This window comes from Pantherophis guttatus, chromosome 1, assembly GCF_059756535.1.
Source record: "Pantherophis guttatus breed Tessera chromosome 1, ASM5975653v1, whole genome shotgun sequence".
Taxonomy (NCBI): Eukaryota; Metazoa; Chordata; class Lepidosauria; order Squamata; family Colubridae; genus Pantherophis; species Pantherophis guttatus.
The window spans coordinates 109,604,846-109,631,227 of NC_142063.1; the positions used below are offsets into that span (position 1 = coordinate 109,604,846).

General features: G+C 37.6%; 1 protein-coding gene across 28 annotated transcripts in view; it reads left to right on the forward strand.

The window, feature by feature from the left end:
* Positions 1–26,382, forward strand: part of PPP6R3 (protein phosphatase 6 regulatory subunit 3) — an 88,381-nt gene that overhangs the window by 52,051 nt on the left and 9,948 nt on the right. For 10 of the 28 annotated variants that reach the window (XM_034416758.3, XM_034416757.3, XM_087881051.1 and 7 more), the window contains 13 exons: positions 7,017–7,169; positions 8,730–8,879; positions 9,551–9,615; positions 11,068–11,183; positions 13,317–13,402; positions 15,415–15,501; positions 17,247–17,326; positions 19,087–19,141; positions 19,943–20,073; positions 21,499–21,617; positions 22,268–22,415; positions 23,317–23,423; positions 23,777–23,927. In XM_034416758.3, coding sequence (XP_034272649.1) covers positions 7,017–7,169; positions 8,730–8,879; positions 9,551–9,615; positions 11,068–11,183; positions 13,317–13,402; positions 15,415–15,501; positions 17,247–17,326; positions 19,087–19,141; positions 19,943–20,073; positions 21,499–21,617; positions 22,268–22,415; positions 23,317–23,423; positions 23,777–23,927 — 1,448 coding nt within the window. Of the gene's footprint in view, positions 1–7,016; positions 7,170–8,729; positions 8,880–9,550; positions 9,616–11,067; positions 11,184–13,316; positions 13,403–15,414; positions 15,502–17,228; positions 17,327–19,086; positions 19,142–19,942; positions 20,074–21,498; positions 21,618–22,267; positions 22,416–23,316; positions 23,424–23,776; positions 23,928–26,382 lie in introns of all 28 variants that reach the window. The other 18 variants (XM_034416753.3, XM_034416755.3, XM_034416754.3 and 15 more) reach the window with 2 other exon arrangements.

Sequence of the window (26,382 nt, forward strand, 5' to 3'; positions counted from 1 at the left end):
TTACTGGCCCAGGAGGCCGTGGTTTGCAGATCTGGTCAGTCTATCGATAGCCAGACCATGGAGGATCCCGCAAGAAAGGTTATTCCTCAGCCAGAGGGCTCTGATTCATCCGGAGCCACAATGGTTAAAGCTGACAATCTGGCATTTGAGTGGGAAGCCCTGACACAGAACAAGTTATTCCCCAGAGTCATCATGACAATCCAGGCCTCCAGGAGGCCTTCAGCTAATAGGATATACGATTCAACTTAGAAGACCTTTTGTAGCTGGTGTTCCAAGGGTGACATTGATCCAACCTCAGTAACGGTGGGTCAAATCCTGGAGTTCCTTCAGGACGGACTGGACAAGGGACTGTTCCCAAGCACCATACACAGGGAGGTAGCAGCACTAGCATCGGTGTTGTCATGTGGGGACCTAGAATCCCTAGCACATCATCCCATGGTGCGCAGCTTCATTAAGGGAGCAATCAATTTAAAGCCACTGGTGGTACACAGGTACCCCACCTGGGACCTATCCAAGGTCCTGCAGGCTATCTCCTTGAGCCCCTTCGAGCCTGTGATACCTGACGTGCAAAGTAGTTTTCCTCGTGGCGATTATTTCGGCCCAACGAATCTCAGAACTGGCAGCCCTTTCCGTAAGGGACAATCTGTGTATATTCCATACAGACAGGGTAGTACTATGACTGGACCCTTCATTTTTACTCAAGGTTAATTCCCGTTTCCACAGGGCACAGGAAATCATATTGCCGGACTTCTGTCCGAACCCAAAACATGAACTAGAAAGGAAGTGGCATACCTTGGATGTCAGAAGGTTACTTCGCATTTATATATAACAGCTCCTCTGAGAAGAACGGAGTCACTGTTTGTTTATATCATTCCAAACTTCTATGTTAGGTAGTAAGGTCACTGCAACAACAGTGGGACGGTGGATTCTGACCTGCATCGCCAAGGCCTATGAAATACAGGCTCTACCAGTGCCCCAACAAGTGACCGCACATTCTACCAGAAGTGCTGCCACAACAGGCGCCTGGGCGACGCAGGCCTCTGTAGAGGAGGTATGCAGGGCAACAACTTGGTCCTCACCATCCCGTTCATCAGACACTATAAACTGGACGCATTAGTTTCTGCTGAGGCGGCCTTTGGTAGACGGGTCCTCCAGAAAGTACACACAGACAGGGGGACTCAGGACCAGAACGTGCCCCACCCTTAGGACATGATGTCTTTGGTATGTCCCACACTTTGGATTCTCAAGGCAGTACATCGGAGAATGAGCATTGGTCTTACCTGTCATGCTTCTTCTTGATGTACTGCCAGAGAATCCAATCCCGCCCTGGTGACCGTCTGGTCCAGAGTACAGGAGAGGACAACAAGATTAGAGAAATTTCAAATTATCTGCTACGTCTTCATCAAACCTGGGAGTCAGCCAGGAGAGGCATGGCAGAAAGCTCAACAAATTCAGTCTCCAAAAGGAAGAAGGCGGAGCATTACCCACACTTTGGATTCTCTGGCAGTACATCAAGAAAAAGCGTGTCAGGTAAGACCAACACTCACTTTCCTTGACTCTCCTGAGAGATCCTCAAGTCTTCCAAGCATGTGAGATAACAGCTGGAAGAAACTAGTTGAGGATTGATTCCATTTAGGACCAGGTTATCTGAGGGACCGTGTCTTGCTGGTCACATCTATCCAACCCACTAGAGTGGGGAGGCAAGGAACGTTGTGGGTCCTGTACCCTAAAGCAATACATCTGGCGGGACCCAGAAGAAGGACCTTCTCTGGTGGCTTCTCTGGAAATTAGACTGCCCCCCCCCAACACTCTTTTGGAAGGCCCTGAAGACATTCTGCCAGCAGGCCTGAGGAACCCAGAGCGGGATGGAACCCATTAAGTGGCTAGTATGAATGTGTGTTGTCCCCAGTGTGGGATGAGGGGGTTATTATTTTATTATTTTTATTATTTATTATTTTTATTTCTTTTATGTTGTGTTTTTATGTCCTGTAAGCTGCCTTGAGTCACCATGCACGAGTAAGCAGGAATATAAATTTTATAAATAAATAAATAAATTTCACCTTCCTCCTTCCATTTGTGCTATCTTCCTTTCTGGTATTTGAAAGATCTGCCTAACTCAGGTATTGGCACCATTAAGTTCCATAATGGGGTGTTGAAATTCAAAACTAGTTTGAAAGTGAAGAATGGCTAGAGGAACAGGGTAAGGGCTACTCCCATCCCAAATCGTTTTTGTCAGTTTTACTTGTTTCTTCACAACAAATATTAAATATTAATAAATATTAAGTATTTTTAAATATTTTACTTACACTTTGTTTTGGAAATCCAACAGGATCAAAAAATGTCCAAAATAAATAAATAAGTAAGTATTCCTTCACTTAGTGTGACTGTAGCTAGGAAGATATGGAAGGAAAAGGAAATGCAAAATTCTTTTACTTCTCTGCTCCATTGCCTCATTCAGACTGGTTACATTTCACGGAATGCAGAATGGAGGAATTGTGTTAGCTGGAATAGGGCAAAACATGACTGAACAAGTCAAAAATTAATTATTATGGCTCGCTCTGTTTAATTACCTTGCCATCACAAATATATAAATCTTGCTTATATTTAGGTTTTGCCTGTGATTTCTACAGGTAAAATGCTAGATTGATGGAATAATTTATAGTCACAGTCTGGATAGTCATAAGCTCAAAAAAATATTAGTCTTACCAGATTTTTCTCAACTGCATCAATAGAATTAGTTGTATTTATGGGTTTTAATATTAGGTTTTACCCTTAACTCTAATGATATTGTGGCCAATGGACCAGTGAGGAAAGGGAAAACAATAGCAGAGCTAGATCCAAAATCTTTGGTTAGTTGGCACAAACAGATAAAAGTGGACAGGCAGTTTGTTTTTTGTTTTTATCTTGGGGAAGGTTATGTTTTAGATTCCTGCAGCATTGTCAAGTGTTGCTGCAATTGCTTATCCCATTTGTAAGCCACTCTTTGAGAACTAACTCTTTGAGCCACCAGTCCCAAGATTCTTATAGCTCCATGGTTTTCCAAAGCTTTTGCCATTTTTCAGAAATTTCCAAGAGACATGTTTGTGTTTTCTCATGTGCATTTGAATTTTTTGTCTCTTACAAGAAATTCACAGCTCTGTGCCACATTGGGAGCCAATTTGATATAGTGGTTAAGACACTAGACTACAAACATAAGACTGGGAGTTCTAGTCCTGTCTTAGGCACAAAGCCAGCTGGGGAATCTTGGGTCAGTCACCCTCTCTCAGCCCTAGGAAGTAGGCAGTGGCAAATCAGTTCCAAAAAACATTGTCAGAAACTTGCAGGGGCTTGGCCACACAGTTGCCAGGAGTAAACATCTAACTTGAAGGCACACATACATACACACACCAGACCACATTACCAATAGCACTGAGGAAATCATTTGATAAATGAGCTTTCTGAAAGACCTGTCCTGAAGATTTATATCCTTGGGTTGATTTGTAAGCCGTGGTGGCACAGTGGTTGGAATGCAGTATTGCAGGCTAACTCTGCTGACTGCCAGGAGTTCGATCCTGACTGGCTCTAGGTTGATTCAGCCTTCCATCCTTCCAAGGTCGGTAAAATGAGGACCCAGATTGTTGGAGGCAATATGCTGATTCTGTAAACAGTTTAGAGAGAGCTGTAAAGCACCGTGAAGGGGTATATAAATCTGAGTGCTATTGCTGTTGTTTAGTAATGTAGTTCTTGGCCTGGAAATTCAGCAGTTATCTCAGATTATGAATTGGTTTATCAGCTGGTGAAGTACTGTACAGCTTCTTCAATCCTAATTTTTATGCTTCTAATGTTGTTGGGGACAACATGTCTATTTCTGCATGAAAAATTGTTAAAGAGTAAGAGTTCTGATGCCCCTTATTTTGATATCTTTCATTATTATGGAGGAATCTGTTAATCCTTCAAGGTAGCTAGATCAGGAAACAGATACTACAAGTTTGACTGGTCAGAAATGCTCCTTCCTGGGGATTATGTAACCACATGTCAGTCAGTTTTATGACCCTATGCAGTATTGTATGAGCATGTGACCATCATTTGTGATGTATTTGCTGGTTTCTGGAAAAAACACCCTTTCAAATGAATGGTTTGCTTAGCAATTGCAGCACTTAATGAGAAAAAGGCCAGAAAATTACTTCCAGTCATGTAGGTGCCTCGTTTTATGACCATAACAATTTATTATACCAGAATATTTATATTTATTATTATTTATTTATTTTTATTTCTTATACACATATTGTAAATATTCTCTTATCCACAATTAATCGTGTGTGTGTGTGTGTGTGTGTATACACACACATTTTTTTTCTAATGAAAGTATAAAAATAAGACATTTTAATTACATTTGGGGTTGCTCTTCTACCCTTTCTTTTCTCTCTTTTCACAACAATCTTTCTTCTTTCTTTCTTTCCCCTCCCTCCCTCCTCTCTCTCCCTCTCCTCCTCTTTTCTTTCTTTCTCCTGCAATATTTCCCTTATTTGGTATCCGAGCAACTCCAATTTTCTAATAATATATACTTTCTTTTCAATTTTTTTCCCATTTTACCCAATCTATCATTTCATAATTGTACATTTATATTTATAATCTCCCCCCCCGCTTTTCCATTTACTCTAGTGTCATCTGAGTTTCTATTTCTTTTTTATCTTATTCCTCATTTAACTTTCTATTATCTATATCATTTATCTATCAACTTTTATTCATATTTCTTTTCTATCCATAAATAGAATCTTTCCCATGTCTTGAAATAGAATCTTTCCCATGTCTTCCTCTAGTTATTTGGTGGGGGGCTTATTTTATCGCATGCGCTGAAAAGCCCAATTGGGATTATTATCCGGAGAGGTCTTAGTTTTAGGGAAACACGATAGTGATGCGGCACCACAAGATTGAAAACTTTTAACATTATTCTTTGATTTTGAGCCACATTTATATACATTAACTACCTGGGATATTATATATTTTATATGCGGCCCAAGATAATTCCTCTTCACTCATTGAGGCTCAAGCAAGCCAAAAGGTTGGACACCCATGACTTACACAGTTGTTTGAAATAGCATAGTCAAATGGCTTGTGGAGATATTTCTTTGCATTGCTAGATATCAGAACTCTTAGATGTATGGAATTATTGGAGGACGTTCTCTTGTTTCAGTAATGGAATTGAGGCATCCAGTACAAAGCATGCTTCGATTGTCTAGGCCCTTGATGGCGAACCTATGGCATGCGTGCCACAGGTGGCACGCGGAGCCATATTAGTGTTGTGGCCCCGCCCTCTGAGCCTGTCCCATCGGAGGAAGAAAGCTCTGAGCATGAGGAAGAGGAGTCAGCCAGGCCTCCCTCTCCAGGCCCCTCCCCTCTGGCACTGTCTCAGGTGCCGGCCGAGGGAGAGGAGATTAGCAGGGAGACAGGTGGCTCGGATGAGAGCGGAGGAGAAATATCATTCCTGGACGCACGCCTCCGAAGGCGTGATAAATGATTGCAGCAGCTCAGGAGGCGTGCTAGGGATTAGAACTGAGTCACTGGACCACACCCCAGAGACTATATAATAGAGGGTGGTAGCCAGTGATCCTTGTGACGAACAAAACTAACCTTGGATAGTCACTAAAGCCTCGTTCGGAACTGCTGGGAGGAATATTTATTGTTGGACGTTTGGAAGCTGAGTATTTATCTTTCTGTTTTCTGTGGAAATAAAAGCACTTGGCAGACGGCGTGTATATCGCTGCCAAGTTGGAGATAAAGAGCTGGGTGTGTTCCAAGTGCTTCCTTAACCCTCGGCTGGCTGTGTTTGTGTGTGTGTGTGACAGGGACAGATCAGTTAGTGGGCATGCCAACTCAGCTCTGGGGCGCATGCGTGTGCCGGCCAGCTGATTTTCGGGCCTTCTGGGCCCACCAGAAGTAGGGAAACAGGCTGTTTCCTGCCTCTGGAGGGCCGGGGGAGGTGGGGAAGGCCCGTTTTTCTTTCTTACCTGGCTCCAGATCCTTTCTATGCATCTGGGAAGGGTGAAAACAGCCTTTCCCACTCCCTTGGAGGCCCTACGGAGGCTGAAAGGGCCCATTTCCCGACTCCCGGTAGGACAGGAAGTGACTTTTTTTCCTGTCCCCAGCCTCCAGAGACTCCTAGAGAGGCTCCTAGAGACTCCTAGAGAGGCTTCTAGAAACTCCTAGAGAGGTTTTGGAGGCTGGGGACAGCAAAAAATGTCACTTCCTGTCCCACCGAGAGTTGGGAAATGGGCCCTTTCAGCCTCCGTAGGGCCTCCAAGGGAGTGGGAAAGGCTGTTTTCTCCCTTCCCAGATGCATAGAGAGGATCTGGAACCAGGTAAGAAAGAAAAACGGGCCTACCAGGCCATCATGTGCCAGGAGCGGGGGTGGGTGGGGTTGCATGTGCATGCGCGTGGGCACGGGCACGCACAATCCTCCCCCGCCCCCCCATCTCCTGGCACGCGATGGCAAAAAGGTTAGCCATCACTGGTCTAGGCAATTGGGAATATTACTTCCACTCTATTACATAACTCTGTCTTTACTGTCTCTTTGTTTCTTGGTTTTCAGCACAACTAGCTAAACTGTTGTGCCTTCTTTCCTTAATAATGGCACTTTAGAGAAAGCAAAACTTTCTACTCTGTTCCTAGTGCTTACACATATATAAGAAAAGTAAAACGACAAATGCATTTCCTCAATTTATATTCTCCAAAGGCCCTGCAGAATCAAATGACGGTGAAAGGATCTTTGAGTTTGACTTTTTTAAAAAAAACCTCTTTTGCAATAGAAGTACAAGCATAAGTATCTGGAAGAGTGGTTTTTGTTATTGACAACTTATGAAGACACTATAGTCTACTTAAATATTTTCAATATTCCAGAACATAAAACTATAGAAAACAGCCCTTTGAATAAAATTACATAAGCATTATGCTAAACACTGAATTACGTTCCTGTTACTTAAATATTTCTTCAGGAGTTGGAATTCTATTTCAAATGTTGCATTCTTCTTTTTGTATAGAAAAGTGTTATGAAGACAACATGGGGTGTACTGGATCCACCGGTAGGGAATACCAGGTTAAATGTGATTAGGTTAATATCCAGCCTTCTGCAAACAAATACGAATAATGTCAACCAGGAACTTATAGAGCTCAACAGCATAGGAGTTATACTGGTAAGAAAACGCATATTTTTAGATTTACTTACTTACTTACTTACTTAAATACTTATAGGATTTATATGACCACCTATTGCATATAATGGTTCTAGGAGGCTCACAACAATGTATTAAAAGAAAGATAAAAACAGAAGCACTTTTGACTCCCAGGTGCCAGACCTGGGATCTGGGAGTCAACCCCCAATCTCAGCTGGATTACTGGTGGCTCTCGATTAACGACCACTCCTTCAGCGACCATTCAAAATAGTTACAGTTCTGAATGAGGGGTAATTATCACTGGTTCTCAAACATTCAGTCTTCACAGTGTCCCTGAAGTCCAGGACTACCTGTATGTAATTCATGGGGGAGACACAATAGTAACCATATATTGTATTAAACCTGTTCCCTGCAGTGCAGGGGAAATTGGGATATTTTCATTTAAAACGTTACCCTTGATGATGGGAGAATTTATTCAAAAAAATTGAGAGGCTGAAGTTAAATCCATACTGAATAAATTTGCACTTCCATGATTGCATTTTAGATTAGAAGATACAGTCTTAGTATTTTCTACAGTGTGCATTTTTGTTTAAATAATGTAATCTCTTGTTATTATCAAGTATAGTTGCAGGATATAAGGATAACCAGTTTATTTTTTAATCTTAAAAGTGCCAAAGCAAGCTCTCCAGAAAAGTATAGAACTAGGAGAAAAACATGAGTGTATTGTTTGGCGACAGAATCATTGTAATTGAAGGACCATGTATATCCTGTATTTCTTATTGTTTCATATTAAATGGAATGAAAAGAATTGGCACTTAATTGACATGTAATCTAAGTGTGGGCTGTAACGTGGCAGATGTTTGTCAGTTTGAAAGACCCAGTTGATCATTATTATTTCCCTCCTTTTATTTATTTTGGCCAATTCAGAGCAGCTAACAATAACTAAAATATTACAAGTTGTTGCTTTTCTGTGATTTGTTAGCCCCACCCAAAGGCTCATTATCCCAAAACTTGGCTCAAAAATACTTCCAAGTCTCCTCTCCCCCCACTCCCCGCCCCATTGCTCTAGCCAATTGATTGCTCCAGCAGCTGATGTGTGTAGTGCAAATATTCATACTCAATATACCAAGTCATTTAATCAACATTGGTGGAGGGCCTAACTGAATATATGCTTTTACACACACACATACACGCACACACACACGAAATACTGAAAGGATTCCATAATCCTTATGTCAAAGAAATTCTGACAAAAAGGGTGGTTAGGATTTCTGTTGCTGCATCTGACAAACCTGAGTTCAGCTTCCTTCATTATTATAAAGCAGTGGTGTCAAACTCATGTCACATTGTCGTCATGTGACGTATCGTGACTCCCCCCCTTTGCTAAAATGGGAGTGGGGGTGGCCAGCGCATGACACATCTGGCCTGCAGGTTTGACACCCCTGTTATAAAGAATATCAGAGGTTTTTTAAACGAGGAAGAACATTTTTAAAATCACTTTTATCAGTGGAAAAAAAATATCCAAACATGTTTAGTAAGTGGTATGGATACTTCTGATTCCTGTTTCTTTTTCTCCCGCAGGACATGTTTTTTAAATACACATGGAACAATTTTTTGCATACTCAAGTAGAAATTTGTATTGCACTGATTCTTGCAAGTCCTTTTGAAAGCACAGAAAATGGTACAGTCTCAGATCCAGATCCCACTAGAAGCAACCTTTTGCTGAAACACGTAAGATATTTTCTTGTTTTGTTCTTAAATGTTGCTGCACTTCTGTACAGTGGTAGTAAGTTCTCTAATTGAATAATAATTTCAATTATCTTTGAGAGCTTATTACAACTATAATATGTGAGTGGCAGGATAAACACATCCTAGCATTATATTTTAATAGGATTCTAATGTATAATAACCTCCACTCCAGACTTCATGTACCTCTATTTTTAACAGAGGTTTTATAGCAAGGATGGAAGCAGAAATGCAAGAAATATCCTTGCCGATTATTTCCCATTCATAAACACTGCATCTAGTTCGTCTTATCAGGTTACATAGAGATGATTTGCCCCTCAAAATCTCTGTCTCCCTCTAAAACTGTAAACAGTTAAGCAACTACTTGAGGACAGAACTCATAATATAATTGCAGCATGTAGTCAATTTGAGTTTAATCTTTATTCTTTCCGTTAAACATTGAAATCAAATGGCAGGGTTGAAGAGAGAGTGAATGTGCATGCATATGCACGTGTGTGTGTGTGTGTGTGTGTGTGTGTGTGTGTTGGAAAAATAGTGCTTTTTGCACTGCACAGTTTGGTGGCTAGCCAGTTACTGATGTGGTAAATACTTCTTTTTATTATTTGATCAAGTTTTTTTATTTCTTCTGCAACACTAAGTAATTTTTTTCTTTATAGCTTTTTCTTAAGTGCCATTTAATAGAACGAATACTTGAAGCATGGGATATGAATGAAAAGAAACAGTGAGTAGTCAGAAACTTTTCTTACTTTGTACTTTTAAGATGCAGTATAAGTATCACAGATATCGACCTACATCCTAACTATAATTAGCAATTTTATATAAACTCTGAATTTCATATACCTCTTTTCCCTGTGACTTTTTAGGTATGAGATCCCTCCATGAGAACAGATATTGTTCTCAATATCATTGTTAATTCTCCTTATTTGCGCTGTTTATTATATTTGTTTTAATTAAACACTCACTTTTGTGCACTTTTGTCTCTATGTTTTGGTCATCTTTCCTAATATATACTGTATTTTTTGGTGTGTAAGACACACTTTTTTCCTTTCAAAAGTGGTTGGAAAGGTCTGTGCGTCTTATACAGCAAATGTTGCTGAAGCCCCGCCTACCTACTGGCTTCTGCCTCCCAGCAATTTGCCTCCTTGCAACAAAGAGCCTGATCAGCTTCAGCACAGCCTGATTTAGCATGAGCAGCTGATTGGCAGTTGGATCTGCCTCCCCGAATACCGCCTATCAGCTGTTCCAGGCTGCAGGGATTGCAGCCATCACTGGCCATCACCACTGCCACCTATCGCCGCCTCTGCGCATCCCATTTTTGCCCTCCGCGCACCCTGTTTTTGGCCTGTTCCAGGCGGCCACCACCTATCCCCACTGCCTGGAACGGGCTGAAAATGGGGCGCATGAAGGCCAAAAACAGGATGCATGGATGCCAAAAATGGGGTGTGCGGATGTGGCAATAGGCGACAACAGTGATGGGTGTCGACAGTGGCAATGGGCGGTGGTGATCCCCGCAGCATGGAACAGCTGATAGGCGGTATTCTAGGAGGCAGATCCAGCCGCCAATCAGCTGTTTGTGCTAAATCAGGCTGTGCTGAAGCTGACCAGGCTGTTTGCTGTTTGCTGCAAGGAGGCTAATTACTGGAAGGCAGAGGCAGATTTTTTTTTCTTGTTTTCCTTCCCAAAAGCTAGGTGCATTTTATAGTCCGAAGCATCTTATAGTCCAAAAAATACGGTAATTATAGTCTACTTATAGAAGAAATGTATATTGAAACTAAACCAGAAGAATATGTTTTAATGCAGAATGCTGTTTAAATACTTAATTGTTTAAGAAAGTACAAGATTTTTATGTGGAGGATTAAGCTGTCATATTTTATCATAATTCCAAGTTTTGCACAATATATTCAAATGTCTTACTGAATTCACCCATATTCTAGAATTGCAATTCTAGGCTAAATCATAAATTAAACAAGATAGTGCTGCAGGCTACCACCCACCCACCCACCCCAAACTTAAAGCTAATGAACTTTGGTGTGCACTTGCTAGTCTTTAACTGACCTATTATTCTGTTCTATATTGATTGAATCAGTCTTTGTTTCTACAAGTCTATAAAATAAAAATCCTATAATGAACTAATTTTTTTGATTGAATAACTAACTTAGTTTAACTCTTGCAGAGCTGAAGGAGGAAGACGATATGGCTATATGGGTCACTTAACAAGAATAGCAAATTGCATTGTGCACAGTACTGATAAAGGGCCAAACTGTACACTGGTGCAACAACTTATTAAAGGTAATCCATTGTACTTTTGCTTACTGAGTCTTGTGTAAGTGGAATTCACATTTTCATAGGCTTCTTTTACCAGTTTTTATCAGTTTTTCTGTATCCGCTATCTCATTTCTTCCCCCGTGTCCTTTCTTAAAAGTTCATAGGATCTGAGGTATTCTACTTCTAAGTGTGATAACTTAGCAAGCATCAGACTTGACCAATTTGATTTTTATTCTCAATGGCTCCAGATGAATAATGTAAACACATGTTTAAGCTAATAGTTGCATTGATGTGTTGTAACAAAGTTTAGATGAAGAGGTTTAAAATTATCATATTTTTCGGACTATAAGACGCACTTCTTTGTCTCCCAAAAGGGGATGAAAATGTCTATGCGTCTTGTAGACTGAATATTGCTGAAGCCCCGCCCATCCGCTGGCCTTTTTTTTTTTTTTTTTTTGCCTCCGCACCACCCATTTTCTGGCTTTTTTCCGGCCTCTTTTTGGCCCATTTTCGGGGCTTTTTTCAGCCCATTTTTGAGGCTTTTTTCAGCCAGTTCTCAAGGCTTTTTTATGGCCATTTTTTTTCAGAAAAAATAGGCAGAAAAAAGCCTTGAAAATGGGCCGAAAAAAGGCTGGAAAAGGCCCGAAAATGGGGCGCACGGAGGCCAAAAACATTTTCTTGTTGATTTCTTCTTCTAAATTTAGGTGCGTCTTATGGTCAGGTGTGTCTTACAGTCTGAAAAATACAGTACTTCTCAGGAGTTTTTGTTTAACCCAAAAAAGCCAAAAATAGAAGATATCTTCAATGTGTTCTCTGCTTAGCTTGATTTTTGAACACTTGCACAGGTTACATTTTATTGTGAAAGATGAATAATTAATTCAAATCATACAGGGTTTGTTTGTTTATTTATTTTGGTGCCTTCAAGTCAGTGTTAACTCCTGGTGCCTGTCTGGACTACTCCCTGCAGTTTTCTTGGCATTATTTTGGAAGTGGTTTGTTACTGCCTTCTTCCTGGGGCTGAGAGCTGGCTCAAGGTCACTCAGCTGGCTTTGTATCTAAGGTACAAACTCAACAGTCTACCAGTTTTAAGCCTGACACTTTAACCACTACACCAAACTTCCAATGTGACATAGAGCTGTGAATCTCTCACAAGAGACAGAAATTTCAAATGCATATGAATAAACACAGGTTTCTTGAGGAGGAAATGCATACCTCCTGCATACAGTCAGAACTGTTCTAATAAACCATGATTTGTTTTAAGATTGACCATTCCTTACCATTTATTTATCATGAAAAAAGTTCAGAAGCTGTCCCTGGCCCTGCCAATTATACCATTTATTAAACAAAAATTAATGAAAAGCACATTGTGCTGAAAAAAAATCTTCTATTTCAGCTTTTCAAAGAAGTCTGGATAATGTGCATGGTAGTGGTACTCCAATTTCCCAGGTTCAAATTGTAGTTTCATTATAATGTGAGAATATTTTATAAGCCTAGTGTTTCATGAACCTTATATTAACTAATCAAGTCTATTAGGATTTGAAATTAGATCCTAAAATCTTATGTTCCGGTTCTGGAATTGCCTACAGTGATAGAAGGCAACTGATATCAGAAGCCCATTGTTTTGCTGCATTTGCCAGTTATATATCAATAGCAAATTGTCCAAATGCCTAGTTATGGAATTAAATAATGATTAAATAATGATTTTGATTATGAAACAAGCAAAATAAGTTATCACCTAATTTTGGCAACTGTTTGGCTGGTCAGTTGATTAATTTTCTACATATTAATGAAGGTAATGTCTAGCTGAACAAATCAGTTCAGTTGTTGAAGATGATGATCCATTAAATCATATTTCTAACAAGGTACCAATTGTAAGAATGATACTTTGGGAACAATGAGTGAAAATTTAAGTTCAGGTACAGAAATAGTCACAGCAGAATTTCTCTCCTGAAGTTATAACTTGGAATTTAAAATCTTGCATACAAATAGCAAATGCAATGTAGCAGTTTCCTAATTACCTTGGGAAATAAATGTGTATATTTTTAATAATATATATTAGTAACATTCAAAATTACATATAAAATAATCTGCAGTACCTGGAATGATGACAATCTGCATTCTTGATATTGCTTTTTTTTTTCTTTTTGGACTTTTTAGAACTTCCAGATGAAATCAGGGAACGATGGGAATCTTTCTGCACAAACTCTTTAGGCGAAACCAACAAGAGAAACACAGTGGACTTAGTAGGTTTTATAAGCTGTCATTTGAGAAGTTAACTGCAATTTTTGCATTACAAAATGAAAACAACACGTAATAACAATCATAATAGATATCTCATTCTATTATTTTATGTCAGATTTAAAATACCACAGCTACATTTTGCTGATATTAATCATTCCAAAAAACTACTGAATCCCACTTCCCCTCTTTATTAGACTGAATTTAAATTTTCACTTGTGTTAATTTTTCTGCACTATATTCATTCAGGTTTTTGTTGCTGCTGAGGCCTACTTTCTTTGGTTCTGAGTTACTGGCCACTTCCTGTGTTTGTATTACAAAAAAAATAAAGTTTCATAACCTAACTTTTTTCCCTTGGGTTCATTAACTTCTTATTTTTTAAGTCTGTTTATCCAAAGTGCCAATTCTAATCCTAGTCTCTTATTTAATCTGTTTACCATTCTCCTCTGAGCTATGTGAGATACATTTCATCTGTTAATATGATTGTTTAGGTATTTTGTTCGATATACATTAAATAAAGCTGCCCTGCAGGTATAATGATTTTGTTCTAAAAGCAAAAGTAGTACAAATGCTTTTTAAGGGCAGAATTTAACATAAGAACTGCTTTCATCCACATATAGATCTATGTTCTTTGTTCTTTTGTCAAATGTTAATTAGGACGCTAGTTTCTCCACTAGCTTTTTGCTGGTTTTGGATCTAGAGATGACTTGAGTAAGCAGAGAAGCATCTCTGCTTGAACAGAATATTGCTGCCAACTATTTTTCTGTATAGTTGTGCACAAAGATAGGAAACTATATCAAGAAGTAACTGAAATATATTGATTAGAACTATAATTCTAGTTCTATTTGTAAATTTGAGTTGTTAGCTTGTTCTTAATCAGTGGAATGGCTTGCTTCCAGAAGTTGTGGATGCTCCATCACTGGAAGTTTTTAAGAAGAGATTGGACAGTTGTTTTTCTGAAATTATATAAGGCCGTGATGTCGAACCTATGGCACGCATGCCAGAGGTGGCACACAGCGCCCTCTCTGATGGCACGCAAGCCGTCACCCCAGTTCAGCTCCACTGCCCGTGTGCCTCCCACCAGCCAGTTGGTCTTCGGGTCTCTGCTGCACATGCGCATGGGGCGCGTGGGGGGTCCCCACGCATGCATGTAGAGAGCGAGGTGCATGTGCAAGGGCTGCATGCGCATTGTATCTTGGGGGTTCATGCGCACACGCATTCGCATTTGTGTGCACATGCGCTTTGGGCACTCGGTCCGGAAAAGGTTAGCCATCACTGATATAAGGTCTCCTGCTTGAGCATGGGGTTGGATTAGAAGACCTCCAAGGTTGCTTCCAGCTCTGTTATTCTTTTATCTTGAATGTTATTTATAATCTGCCCAATAATTGAATTTGAATTAATTGAAAAGCAATTAATAGTCTATTACTTAATTCTACATGCTACTTTTATCTGATGTAGCAAGCAGAGAACTATCAGGACAGATACGAATTTAAGGAAAATGTGCTGTCTGTAATGATTATCTTTAAAATTTACATTTAAAATGAACTTTATTTTTGAGGAAGTATCCAAAACAAAATACTTTTACAACAATATATAAAATAATTCTAAAAATTAAAAGTATCTTATTTTAACAATCATTTCATAGAAATGGTAAATTGACTTTTACAAGTCTTATCTTCCAGGGAGGTTTTTATCAGTTGAATCCAAGTTAGGTAGGGTGAGGATTTCAATTAATTCTTCTACATAGTGGAATAATTGGGGTTTTTTTCAGTTTTAGTACTATGAAGGTAGTCCTCAATTTACGACCTCAATTGGGACCAGAATTTTTATTGCTAAGTGATGCAGTCGTTAAGTGGTGCAACGGTCATAACTTTGAGGACAAATCATAAGTCACATTTTAGAAGACTGTTCTAACTTCAAACCATCATTAAATGAACGATTGTAAGTCTAGTGTGAATTTTTGTAACTGATGTTTATTCAGAACCTTTTTAACATGAATTCCTTACCTTTCTATTAGGTTACTACTTGTCACATTCATTCATCCAGCGATGATGAAATTGATTTTAAAGAAACTGGTTTTTCACAAGATTCTTCACTGCAAGAAGTGAGTTAAACTCTAAGCTATACTGCTTGCATATATTATTTTGCTAAAAAGCTTCTGATAAGGTATTCATTTTTCAGATTTTGCAGTTGTGTAAGATATTACTGTATTTAAGAAGATAAACCAATTTCATAGAATAGAGAGTTGGAAGTGACCTTAGGCATCATCTAACTTGTTGATCTGTCCAGCCTCTGATAACACAAGTGAAGAAAAACTGACTACATTATGTGGCAACCTCTTCCATTGTCCAACAACTTTTTACAACCAAGACAATCATCCTGTTTCTTGTAGTCAAGTTAGACATTTGGGAACATGTTCTAAATGTATAGCTTGGAGAATAGCGTGCACACTACTTATATCTATGTATAGTTTTCATATTGATTTCTGTCAGTTAAGATCCCTGTGCAGACTTAGAGCTTGGTTATTGCAGACATTTCATTACTTGACTCGCTGACATTAAGTATAGTGAATGTGGCGTTTGGAGTAATGAAACAGAAGTGAGCAAACAACCAACTCAGAGAAAACCAAGGACCCCAGAGTTCAACTCTGAACTACATATATTTTCCTCTGATGGAATTAAGATGTCTTTTAGAGTCAATAGGATCTCAATGCTGGATTCTATGCTCTCTTCTGTGGGATAGCAGTGTACTCATCGTCTGCCTTCTTATGGACTAGAAAGCAATATAAATATTCACATAAACATAAAGCCCTGATCTACAAAAATATTGATTATAGTAAATTCTCTAATAGTCCTTTAGGATTCAGTGTCATGTTAAAAACTACTCATTGTCTAGAAAAAGTTCATACATATAATCCAATCAAATAGTTAAAACCGTCAAACTTCCTAGATCAGAAAAGTAAAATATGCCTGCCCCCCCAAAAAGATAGTTTTTTGTTTTATGCATGTAAATACATAGAGATGGTGTTAAATGAGCTTTAGGCAGTAATGAGTTTCATATCATTCCTGATTTCAGTATGGGGATGCAGTGACTTATCTTTGGCTGTATCCTTAAATAGGAATTTGGCAAATGTTACGTATTGGGAAGATGCCAGAGATTCACTTTAAGTGTAATTCTAGAAGAAACTTTTTTTCCTCCACATTTCTTATGCACTGTTCAAAAAAAATAAAGGGAACACAAGCCGAAGACATCCGAGATCTTAATGAATGAAATAACCTTATTAAATACTTTGTTCGTTACATACAGTAGTTTTGTGTTCCCTTTAGTTGTTTGAGCAGTGTATAAACTACTGTATGTAAACAACAAAGTATTTAATAAGGCTATTTCATTCATTCAGATCTCGGATGTCTTCTGCTTGTATTCCCTTTATTTTTTTGAGCAGTATATTTTACCAAATATTCTAGTAGGATTACTCTTGTAAACTGATTTTTTTAAAGTAATAGTAACACTCTTTGTTATTATGTATCTTCCGTCTAAAACAAAACAAAACATAAAACCCCCTTTATCTATTAGTGAGATTAGTGGTGGTGCCATCACCTGTAATTTTAATACTCAATTATAAAACAGTCACCCCCTAAACTCCCAAATTACATACATCTGATGACAAAACAGCCCTATCCATATGTGGTATCTGTATGTATGTGCATGCATGCACATATGATATGTACTTGCAATTTAATGAAAGTATTAGTTCTGGAGCAAATTGGGCAAATAGTATTTAGACTACTATTAGAATCATTATATCACTGTCGTTGGTCCTGGGATTGCCAGGCCTTTTCTGATTATCAGATGCAACAAATGACGTCCAATTTTATTGACCAGTTTGGCTTCAACGATGAGAAGTTTGCTGATCAAGATGACATCGGCAAGTAAGTACAGTCCTATTTTAAAAGTTACTTTTGTTTTCCATGTCTTGCATCACAGTGGTTATTCATTACCCCTAAAAACAATAAAATGCTGTTTAGTTTAGTTCCATAGATATTTATGTTTTTGGTATACTCCAAAAGAAATCTCATTATTAATTTGTAATTAATTTAGAAAGCAAAAAAAAATTTGTGACCCTTACTAAAAAAAAGCAAGTTTAGATTCATGTTATGAGTTCCTTTCTCTTAAGTTTCAAGATAAGTTCTAGAACTTGGGATATATCATGATCTGGTTTGAAAAATATCTTTCGGATTGTTGGCATAATGGATGTATTCTATGGGGCCCATATCTCTGTATTTGGAACCACAGAATCACTTTCATGTGGGATGGGCAATTATTAGTAGTTGCAAGCTATAAAAATTATTTTTCCTTATGTGATGAATTCAGTTGGATTGAAATAAACTTTCATCCACCATCTACTATATTATACATTCTTATGACTTTTTAAATTTTGCTAGATATATTTGTCTATCTCTTATTTAGCGTATTTGTTCTGAGAAAATTATTCAGGCAAGTTGTCTCTCTCTTGGAATATTTCAATAATAAAATGGGTCAATTGACTGCTAAAAGTTCCCTACAATTAAAATGTTTAAAAGCACAATTCAAGCTGCATATAAGCAATTGCTCATACACAAAGCTAACCTACAACTAACACAATGTTTATGTACATGCTGATGTTTTTTCACAAACTAAATTAAAATCAGAAAGCAGCTAAATATTGATTTCCAAATGCATATGATGGCAGCTGTTGTATGAGATAGGCAAGAAACAACTATGTGATTTTTTACTTATGCATTTGAAATTCAATAATTTGGATTATGTAGTGTTCTGTTTTAATTTGGATTTATGAAATGCATCTGTAACTGCACACATTCCAAGAATCTGTATCAAAATCTGTATCCCAGATCCAGAAACATTATGAATGCAAATATTGCAAATCAGAATTTTGGCATATTAAAATTATAATTTTGAAAACATTTCTGACAGTTTGAGCATAACCATTCTTGGAATGGTAGACCTAACATTGTTTTTCTGCTGACATCCAGAAGTAGTTTGGTAGCAACATAGATTATTTCATTTCCCTTCCCATAGAATTATCCAAGAGTGTCCATATTATCACATTATTGAAAGGAATACTACTGCTAGAAGTGATGCCTGTCATTGAGACAAGTGAGTTTAATCCTTGTCCTACTTGAGCTTGTTTAAAGAGCTTTTAGCTTAATATATTAGCAATCAAGCTGCCTGCTCATCTTTGAAGATGTAATGTGAACACCTTGGCATATTATAGTTACTAACAGACGCATAAGTTGAATCCTTTGCAAGCTCTATTTAACTGTTAATCATATATGCAAATTGCAAAGACTTGCGTGTCTGCAGTGATGCATAATTTTTAAACCTAGCTACTTCACATCACCCTCAGAGGTAAAAATATTTTGAAGGTATGCATTCCCTTTTGAGATACTCTTGATAAAGGAAGAAGCAATGTTAGGCGTGAGGTTTATCATGATCTGAAAAAAAGGTTCAAGTTTCATTTTCACAAGTAATTTATATGGGCTATTTCAAAAGGCTTAACATTTTGTGCTAGGAAAGATTATTTCGGGTTTTTTTTTAGATACGTAAAGTTATTAAATGAAGTACTTCAGTATATCCTATAAAGTGATACTTCCTTTTTGTTTTACTGCCTAAATTTGTACTTTGTTCACAGTGTTTCTTTTGATCGTGTATCAGATATCAATTTTACCCTCAATACAAATGAAAGCGTAAGTATTTTTCAATTTTACCTCAATAGAAATGAAAGTGAGTACATATCTTTGAATGAGAACTAGCCTGCTCCACAGCCTGCTGGTATACTTTTAAAGAGTATAATTTTAACAATAGAAACTCTACTGCTGCATTCTTTACAGAAGGAATAATTAGAGGAAACATTTTGTATAGCAATAGCACTTAGACTTATATACCGCTTTACAGTACTTTTACAGCCCTCTCTAAGTGGTTTACAGAGTCAGCATATTGCCCCCAACAATCTGGGCCCTCATTTTACCAACCTTGGAAAAATGGAAAGCTGAAAAGAACTTCTGTTTCCTTATAATTTATTTTCTTTATCCCGAAATCGGCCACATATCCTTCCAAAATGGGGGAGGGGGGAAAGAAGCCCAGCCTGGAGTAAAGAACAATTTTTACATCAATAAGACAAATGCCTACACAGTTTTCAAGCTGACCTGTTTTCTCATAAGGGATAAGCCTTTGCTCCCTTACATGCGGATAACACAACAAAGCAGGAAAATCTGGAATTCTTGTGTTCTTATTTTAATACCCCCCCCCCTTTTCTCTATTAAGTCTAATTTGAGATCAGAGATCAGGCAAGCAGGTACTTGGAGGGAGGAACAATTAGAAACATTTGACATGACAACTTCATCCAACCTACAGAAAATTATTTAAACTTGTTTTTACGCCTTAGGAGGCTTTTGCCTATATGCACACACACATATTTGCACAACAGACAGTGCATGATAAATGAAAAAGTCAGTATTTATTAATAGTGCTCTTTTTCACATGTTCAGGGCAACATTGCTTTGTTTGAAGCATGCTGCAAGGAGAGAATACAGCAATTTGATGATGGTGGCTCTGATGAAGAAGATATCTGGGAAGAGAAACATATTGCTTTTACTCCAGAATCTCAGAGAAGATCCAGGTAATCTTCAAATAGTGTAGCAGGAAAATTTTATTTTGTTGTTGTTGATGATGATAGCTAGTCACGACCCCTTACTGAATCTCCTCTGGCAGAAATGTAGGTGACAGAGCAAATTTTGATCTTCAGCACTGCCTTCTTTTTATGTTGCCCAGTGGTTAGAGGCCTTCTGAAATATAAAAGCCGAAAACAGAACCCTTCATAGCTTCTTATGGCATGGGACTTACATACTTTAAATTCATTATTTTAATTTAATCTGTCAAGATATTTAGGATAGTGTCTGATCAGAATTTTTGGAGATCACTTTTAAAATTAATACAGAGAAGGTTTCAGTCAGCCACCTACTTTCTTGAGCTTTCCCATTAACAGCTTATCACATCTAGTAAAAAAGATGTTCAGTAGAGTCAAGTAAATTATAAATTCCTTCTTACAAAAAGAAATGGCTCATAAGGTTACATGAGCTACACTGGCTCCTAGGTGGCCTTTAAATGCAAATTCAAGGTGCTGGTTGTCACTTTAAAGACTTACGTGACATGGGTCAGCTCACCCATGGACTACCTATCCCAATTGTTTTTGCCTCTTCCATTAGTTCTGATAGAATGAGCATGCATGTCCCATCAGTGAAGCAGTGTCACCTGGTAAGATCAGAAAGTGTAACCTCTCTGTCATGACAACTGTCTTATGAAACAGTCCACCCCACCCCACCCCAGGGTGGCACTGCCTCATTAGCCTTTCAGAAGGCTGTGAAGACCTGGCTCTTGGACTCTGGCATGGTATAGTTTTGTTGAATAGGTTGCTAATGTAATTTTAAAGGCTCAACCCAGTTTTTAAAATTAGTTTATATAGTTTAGTTATATTTTATTTACATACACTGCCCAGAAATGTCTGGCTAAAATTGTTAAATAACTAGATTTTTCATGTCAGGGCCTAGTGACTTTACAAGAGTCCATATTCCTCTGTATGATTCCTTTGGAAGTTGCCTGATATTATCTAAGTGGCAAATATAACAAAATGTCTAGTTTTGCTATGTTGTTTAAATACACTGTAATTGTGTTCATAGGTTTCAGGTTTATCAATGTGACTCTTGAAACAGTGGCACCTGTAGGCTCATGATGGCTTGAAAAAGATTGACTACTTTTAACAAATAGCAGAGAGCTGCTCTGTTTGTGTGAGGGCAAAACACTGTGTAAAACATTTTCTGAAAACTCTACTATTGAACGACGCTAAAATCGGTGGACGTTCAACCATGAGTTGAGCGAAAAAGTCCTCTTTGTAGTATTATATAATGTTAATGAACAAGGGGGAGGAATCAGTCAGACCTCTTCGCCTATTCTTAATCCTCCAAAGTTTTTAAGTTTTAAAAATGGTTATGTAATAAGTGAAGGGGAGGAAATTCATGTTATATGTCTCTTTCATTAAAATAAAAAGCTCAGGCAGTACAGACAGTGAAGAGAGTACAGATTCTGAAGAAGAGGATGGAACAAAGCAAGACCTCTTTGAATCAAGCACCAATACAGAAGACAAGATGGAAGTAGATTTGAATGAAAGTAAGTAGTTTTTTTCACACAGTTTCTCATGCATTCAAATTCAGATGCAGGAATTGTACTGTGCTTACCGGATTTTTTCATTTGTTTAAAAAAAAAAAAGTGGAAGCCTTTGGCCTTCTTATTTTTTTCCCCCCATTATTTCTACTTCCTCAAGTTAACTCCATAAAAATAAAAGGGAAGTATTTTACATCACTTCTGTTATTATGGTTGCTGCCTCAGACCAAGATGGACCAAACTCAACATTCAATATATTACAGTGCAAGGACAATGTATGGATGTACAGAGGGATTTAGGAACATGTGCACCACCCTTTCCTCTCTTGGTATTTTTGACTTGTAGCAGAGGGCTGTGTGTAGTGAAAGACAATCTATAGACATTTATATCTATAGACATTTTCCATTATAAATGAACATGCGTAAAATGTAAAGAGGTATATTCTAAAATGACACAGAATTTTTGTAAAATCGAGTTGCTTAAATATGGTAATGGTAGAATGAATAGTTGTAAATGGTTCTATTTTATCTCAGTACGCATAAAAGTAAAAGTTGACAAATTTTTCCTCTAACTTTGTTTAAAACTTAAACAAGCTGCCTTGCTATAGGCTTAGTATTAGAAACTAATATATTTGTAATGTTACATTTTTTTTCCAGCACCTAATTGGTCAGCTAACTTTGATGTTCCTATGGAAACCACACATGGCACTAATCTGGATTCTGTTGGATCTGATGTATGGAGTACAGAGGAACCAATGCCAGCAAAAGAAACTGGTTGGGCTTCCTTTTCAGATTTCACTGTAAGGTAGGAAAGTTTTGAATTCCTGCAAAACCTACAAATGAAATTAAAGAAACACAAGAACAAAACATATATTTTATTTTCATATATTTTATATTTGAAATGATAGCATTAGCTTATTAGTTTGCTTTGACATCTTTTAAAAGTGCAGCTGTAGTAATAGATTAACATGATTAGGTGAAAAATATCTGTCTGTTGTGCAATTTGAGAAAAAAAATGGGTGGCATTTTTTGAGTCCCAAGTCATTTTTTTGTCACTCATCCCAAAACCACATTGCAGAAATTCATCAATAAAGTGCAGAATTATAGTATCATTTTTTTCTCCAGAAAAAAGAACTATTTTACTGAGAAAATCTCAGTCTCTAAAAATAAAAACCTAACCTCATTGACCCATTAATTTTGTTGCAAATTTCATTTCTGTACAGAAAATCTTGGATAATGGGATAAAACAAGCAGCACTAACATTTTCTTCCCTAGCACTTCAAGAAGTGCTTCTCTTTTCATTGTCTTTCTATCATCTTCTCTCAACCATTATCCTCCGTTTTTCTGCATCTCATTCTGTTGAACATTATTATTTTTGCTTTCTGGATTAAAAAAATAATCTATAGCTGAATAGCCATCTGTTTTTCTTCCATGTCCTAATTGAAAGGTGAGGGTGCAAAAAAGAATAGTTTAGCTTTCAGAATCTATATAAATTTCTATAAGGTCTCAAGTGCTCATTGATATTTACTGGTAGATTGCCTTTATTTGCTGCTCAGTTACATATAAGCGCAAGTATACTCTAGAATCCTGTTCCAAATAGTTACCATTATCATACAGAAGTGACAAACTGAATTATATCCTGTGTACTCCTTGCAGAAAATAATTGAAAATGTGATTCATCAATTTTTCTTACTTTGTTTTTAAAGTTCAAAAGATTCTTTGAGAAGTAATTCACCTGTGGAAATGGAAACCAACACCGAACCAGTGGATCCTTTGAATGCAAATGTAGTTGCCCTTGTGACCCAGCCAGAAAGTAAGAACTCAGAAATACTTTGATTAATAATGTGTGGCATTAGACTCAGCATATTCCACTGATGAGAGAATTGGATTTTTGTTGATGATTTAAACAGAATTAATTATTTTTTTAATTTTTATTTATTAATTAAATATTTATGCTGCCCATCTCCCCATTCTTACTTGTCATCCAGAGTTGCTACTGTGACAGTAAGCTCTCAATAAGAGTTTACTACTAATCAGTTAAATATATGAAAGTTTATTCTCCTTATTGCTGACAGTTGTATACAGCTCAGCACAGAATAGAGGAGTAATACAGATATAAAATAAAAAAGTAACTGTCCAATTTCATTGTTCGAATTCTTTTTTCAGATGTAGGAAGTATTGCAATGGAAGCTGGTTCTGATGGAGAAGATGATACAGAAAATGCAGATAAAGTGACTGAAACAGTAATGAATGGCAGCATGAAGGAGACTCTTAGCCTTACTGTAGATGCTAAAACTGAGACTGCTGTCTTCAAAAGGTGAGGCATTAAACTTTGCTGCCCTGTAAGTTTAAAGAATTTTCATTTAATCATATTACAAGGTGGCCTAGTGTTGCATTCTCGAACCATTTAAAACAACCATTTGGCACAAGCTTTCTGTGAAATTGGGATTTAAACATGATTTTTTTGTGAATGCTAAAAGTTCAATCAAATGAAGTATTCCTATTTTCACTGAATATCATTGGGCAGATTTTTAATTTTAAGTTGATAGTTGCTATTTTTTCTTACGTATTGGCCTCTGAAGTTTTTTCTGTGCTTTCTATTTACCTCTTTTTATTTTAAAAATAATTTTCTAATCTAGTTATGGATGAATTATTGAAAATAATAGCTGCCATGGGGCTGATGCAATAGCCACACAACAGGGGCCTTTTTTTCTTAGCTTGTACTTTGAGATAGTTATATAAATTTAGCATGTTTAATCTGTTCTTCAGTTCACCTTTTTGGTCAAAATTCTGACCTGAATATTAACATACTGGTAGGGTGGTTTTTGTTTTTGTTTTTTGGTCCATGTCTTATTACATGCCATCTAATTCCCAACTCTGAGTGGTTCACAAGTGAAAATGTTCAAAACAAGAAAAAAATGAAGAATAGAAGATGGCAAGAATGACAAAAAACAGTCTGGAACGAAAAAGATGCGGACTCACACAATCCAAAGGAGGCCTCACCCACCCTTGCAGATTTCTTTCAGTGTTTCCTTCAGTACACTAAGGAAACAGTATTACCCCAAAGGCTAAGGAAATATGTAACTTCCAGCCACATTTATTTATTTGTTTATATATTTATATTTATTTATTTAACAAATTAATTTGCTATCCATTTTGTTTCAAAATGATCTGGGCAGTTTACAAAAAAATTGGCCTTCACTATGCCTGTAATTATGCTTAGTCCCTAACTGATCACTATAATTGTAGTATGACAGGAATAGGGAGTGTCCCAAAGGTGCTTTTTGAAGAGGCAACTGGACTTTCTGGTTTTTCTGAAGAAGCTTCTTGGATGAGAAGCGAAAGAAAAACCAGAAAATCCAGTTACCTCTTGAAAAATCACCTTTGGGACAATCATGACCTGGATGACTGAGAATCTCCATAGACGAATAGGGAGTGTGTTGCAGGCAATTTTGATTTCATCCTTCAATAGGTGTTGGTGGGAAAAGGGACAGATGCCTCCTCTCCCTGCTGCGGAGGCATAGTAGATGATACCAAGACGGCAACGATAGTAGAATGTCTGTCGCAAAAGACTTCACCTTTAAGAGTCCCTGCCTGAAATGGCTGTGTTCCCGTGCTTTTGTATTATGGACATAGATTGTTCTCTCACATTCCATGTCCTATCACCACCTGTGTTGTGGATGGTATCACTACATTGCACATAACATGATAGTCATTTTGAGTAAGCACTGTACTAAGCTATGAAACAGAAGATGCATCAGTCTTGTATGTATATGGGTAAGAGTGAGGGTTGTTGGCTGCTAGGGAAAGCTGCTCGTAGAGGATGTAATCTCTTCTTCCTAGACTCTGCTGCTTGTTTACAGAAATGATTTTTTTATGATAATAGAGCAGATCTAGTCAAGATGGGAAACATGATCAATACAAGATCCTTCATCTTCATTGGAGGAAGATTGGAGGATTTAACTTGAATGTTGGAAGCTTAACTTTGGTGCCAGTTTTTAATGTTTATGGTTTTATACGTATTACATTATTTTAATAGTTGATACGGAGCTACCCAGAGTTTGATGCAAGATGGATGGCTAGATAAATATTTTAAATAAATAAAATAAAATATCTATAGTTAGGTTGCTCCTCTCAATCATGAACAGGGCCAGTGTTTTGTTTTCTTTCTTTCTTTCTTTCTTTCTTTCTTTCTTTCTTTCTTTCTTTCTTTCTTTCTTTCTTTCTCTCTCTCTCTCTTTCTCTCTCTCTCTTTCTTTCTTTCTTTCTTTCTTTCTTTCTTTCTTTCTTTCTTTCTTTCTTTCTTTCGTCTTCATTCATTCATTCATTCCTCGCTTATCTCCCCTACAACTCTGGGTGGCTTACAAATGATAAAACAAGTGAAAAATAGTTTAAAAATTAAAAGATTAAAATAAATCAACATTAAAATATTAAAACCTGCACTAAAACTACACCTACAAGAGCCAAAAGATGGATGGGACATGGTTGAGGTCTTACTCCATTAGCTGCCTTTAGCAATGAGTTCCTCCCTTTAGGCCCCAGGTCAATCAAAAAAGCCAGATTTTGATACTCTTCCAGAAGGCCAAAAGGGAGGGGGCAGTTCTCACTTCTGGTGGTGGAATGTTCCACAGAGATGGAGCCACAGCAGAAAAGGCTGTTCTCCTTGAGCCCATTTGCTTCATTTCCTTAGCAGATGGGATTCATAGCAGGCCTCTTCCACAGGCCCGACTGGGGCAGGCTTGTCCCATCTGGGAGAGACCACTCCTCAGATA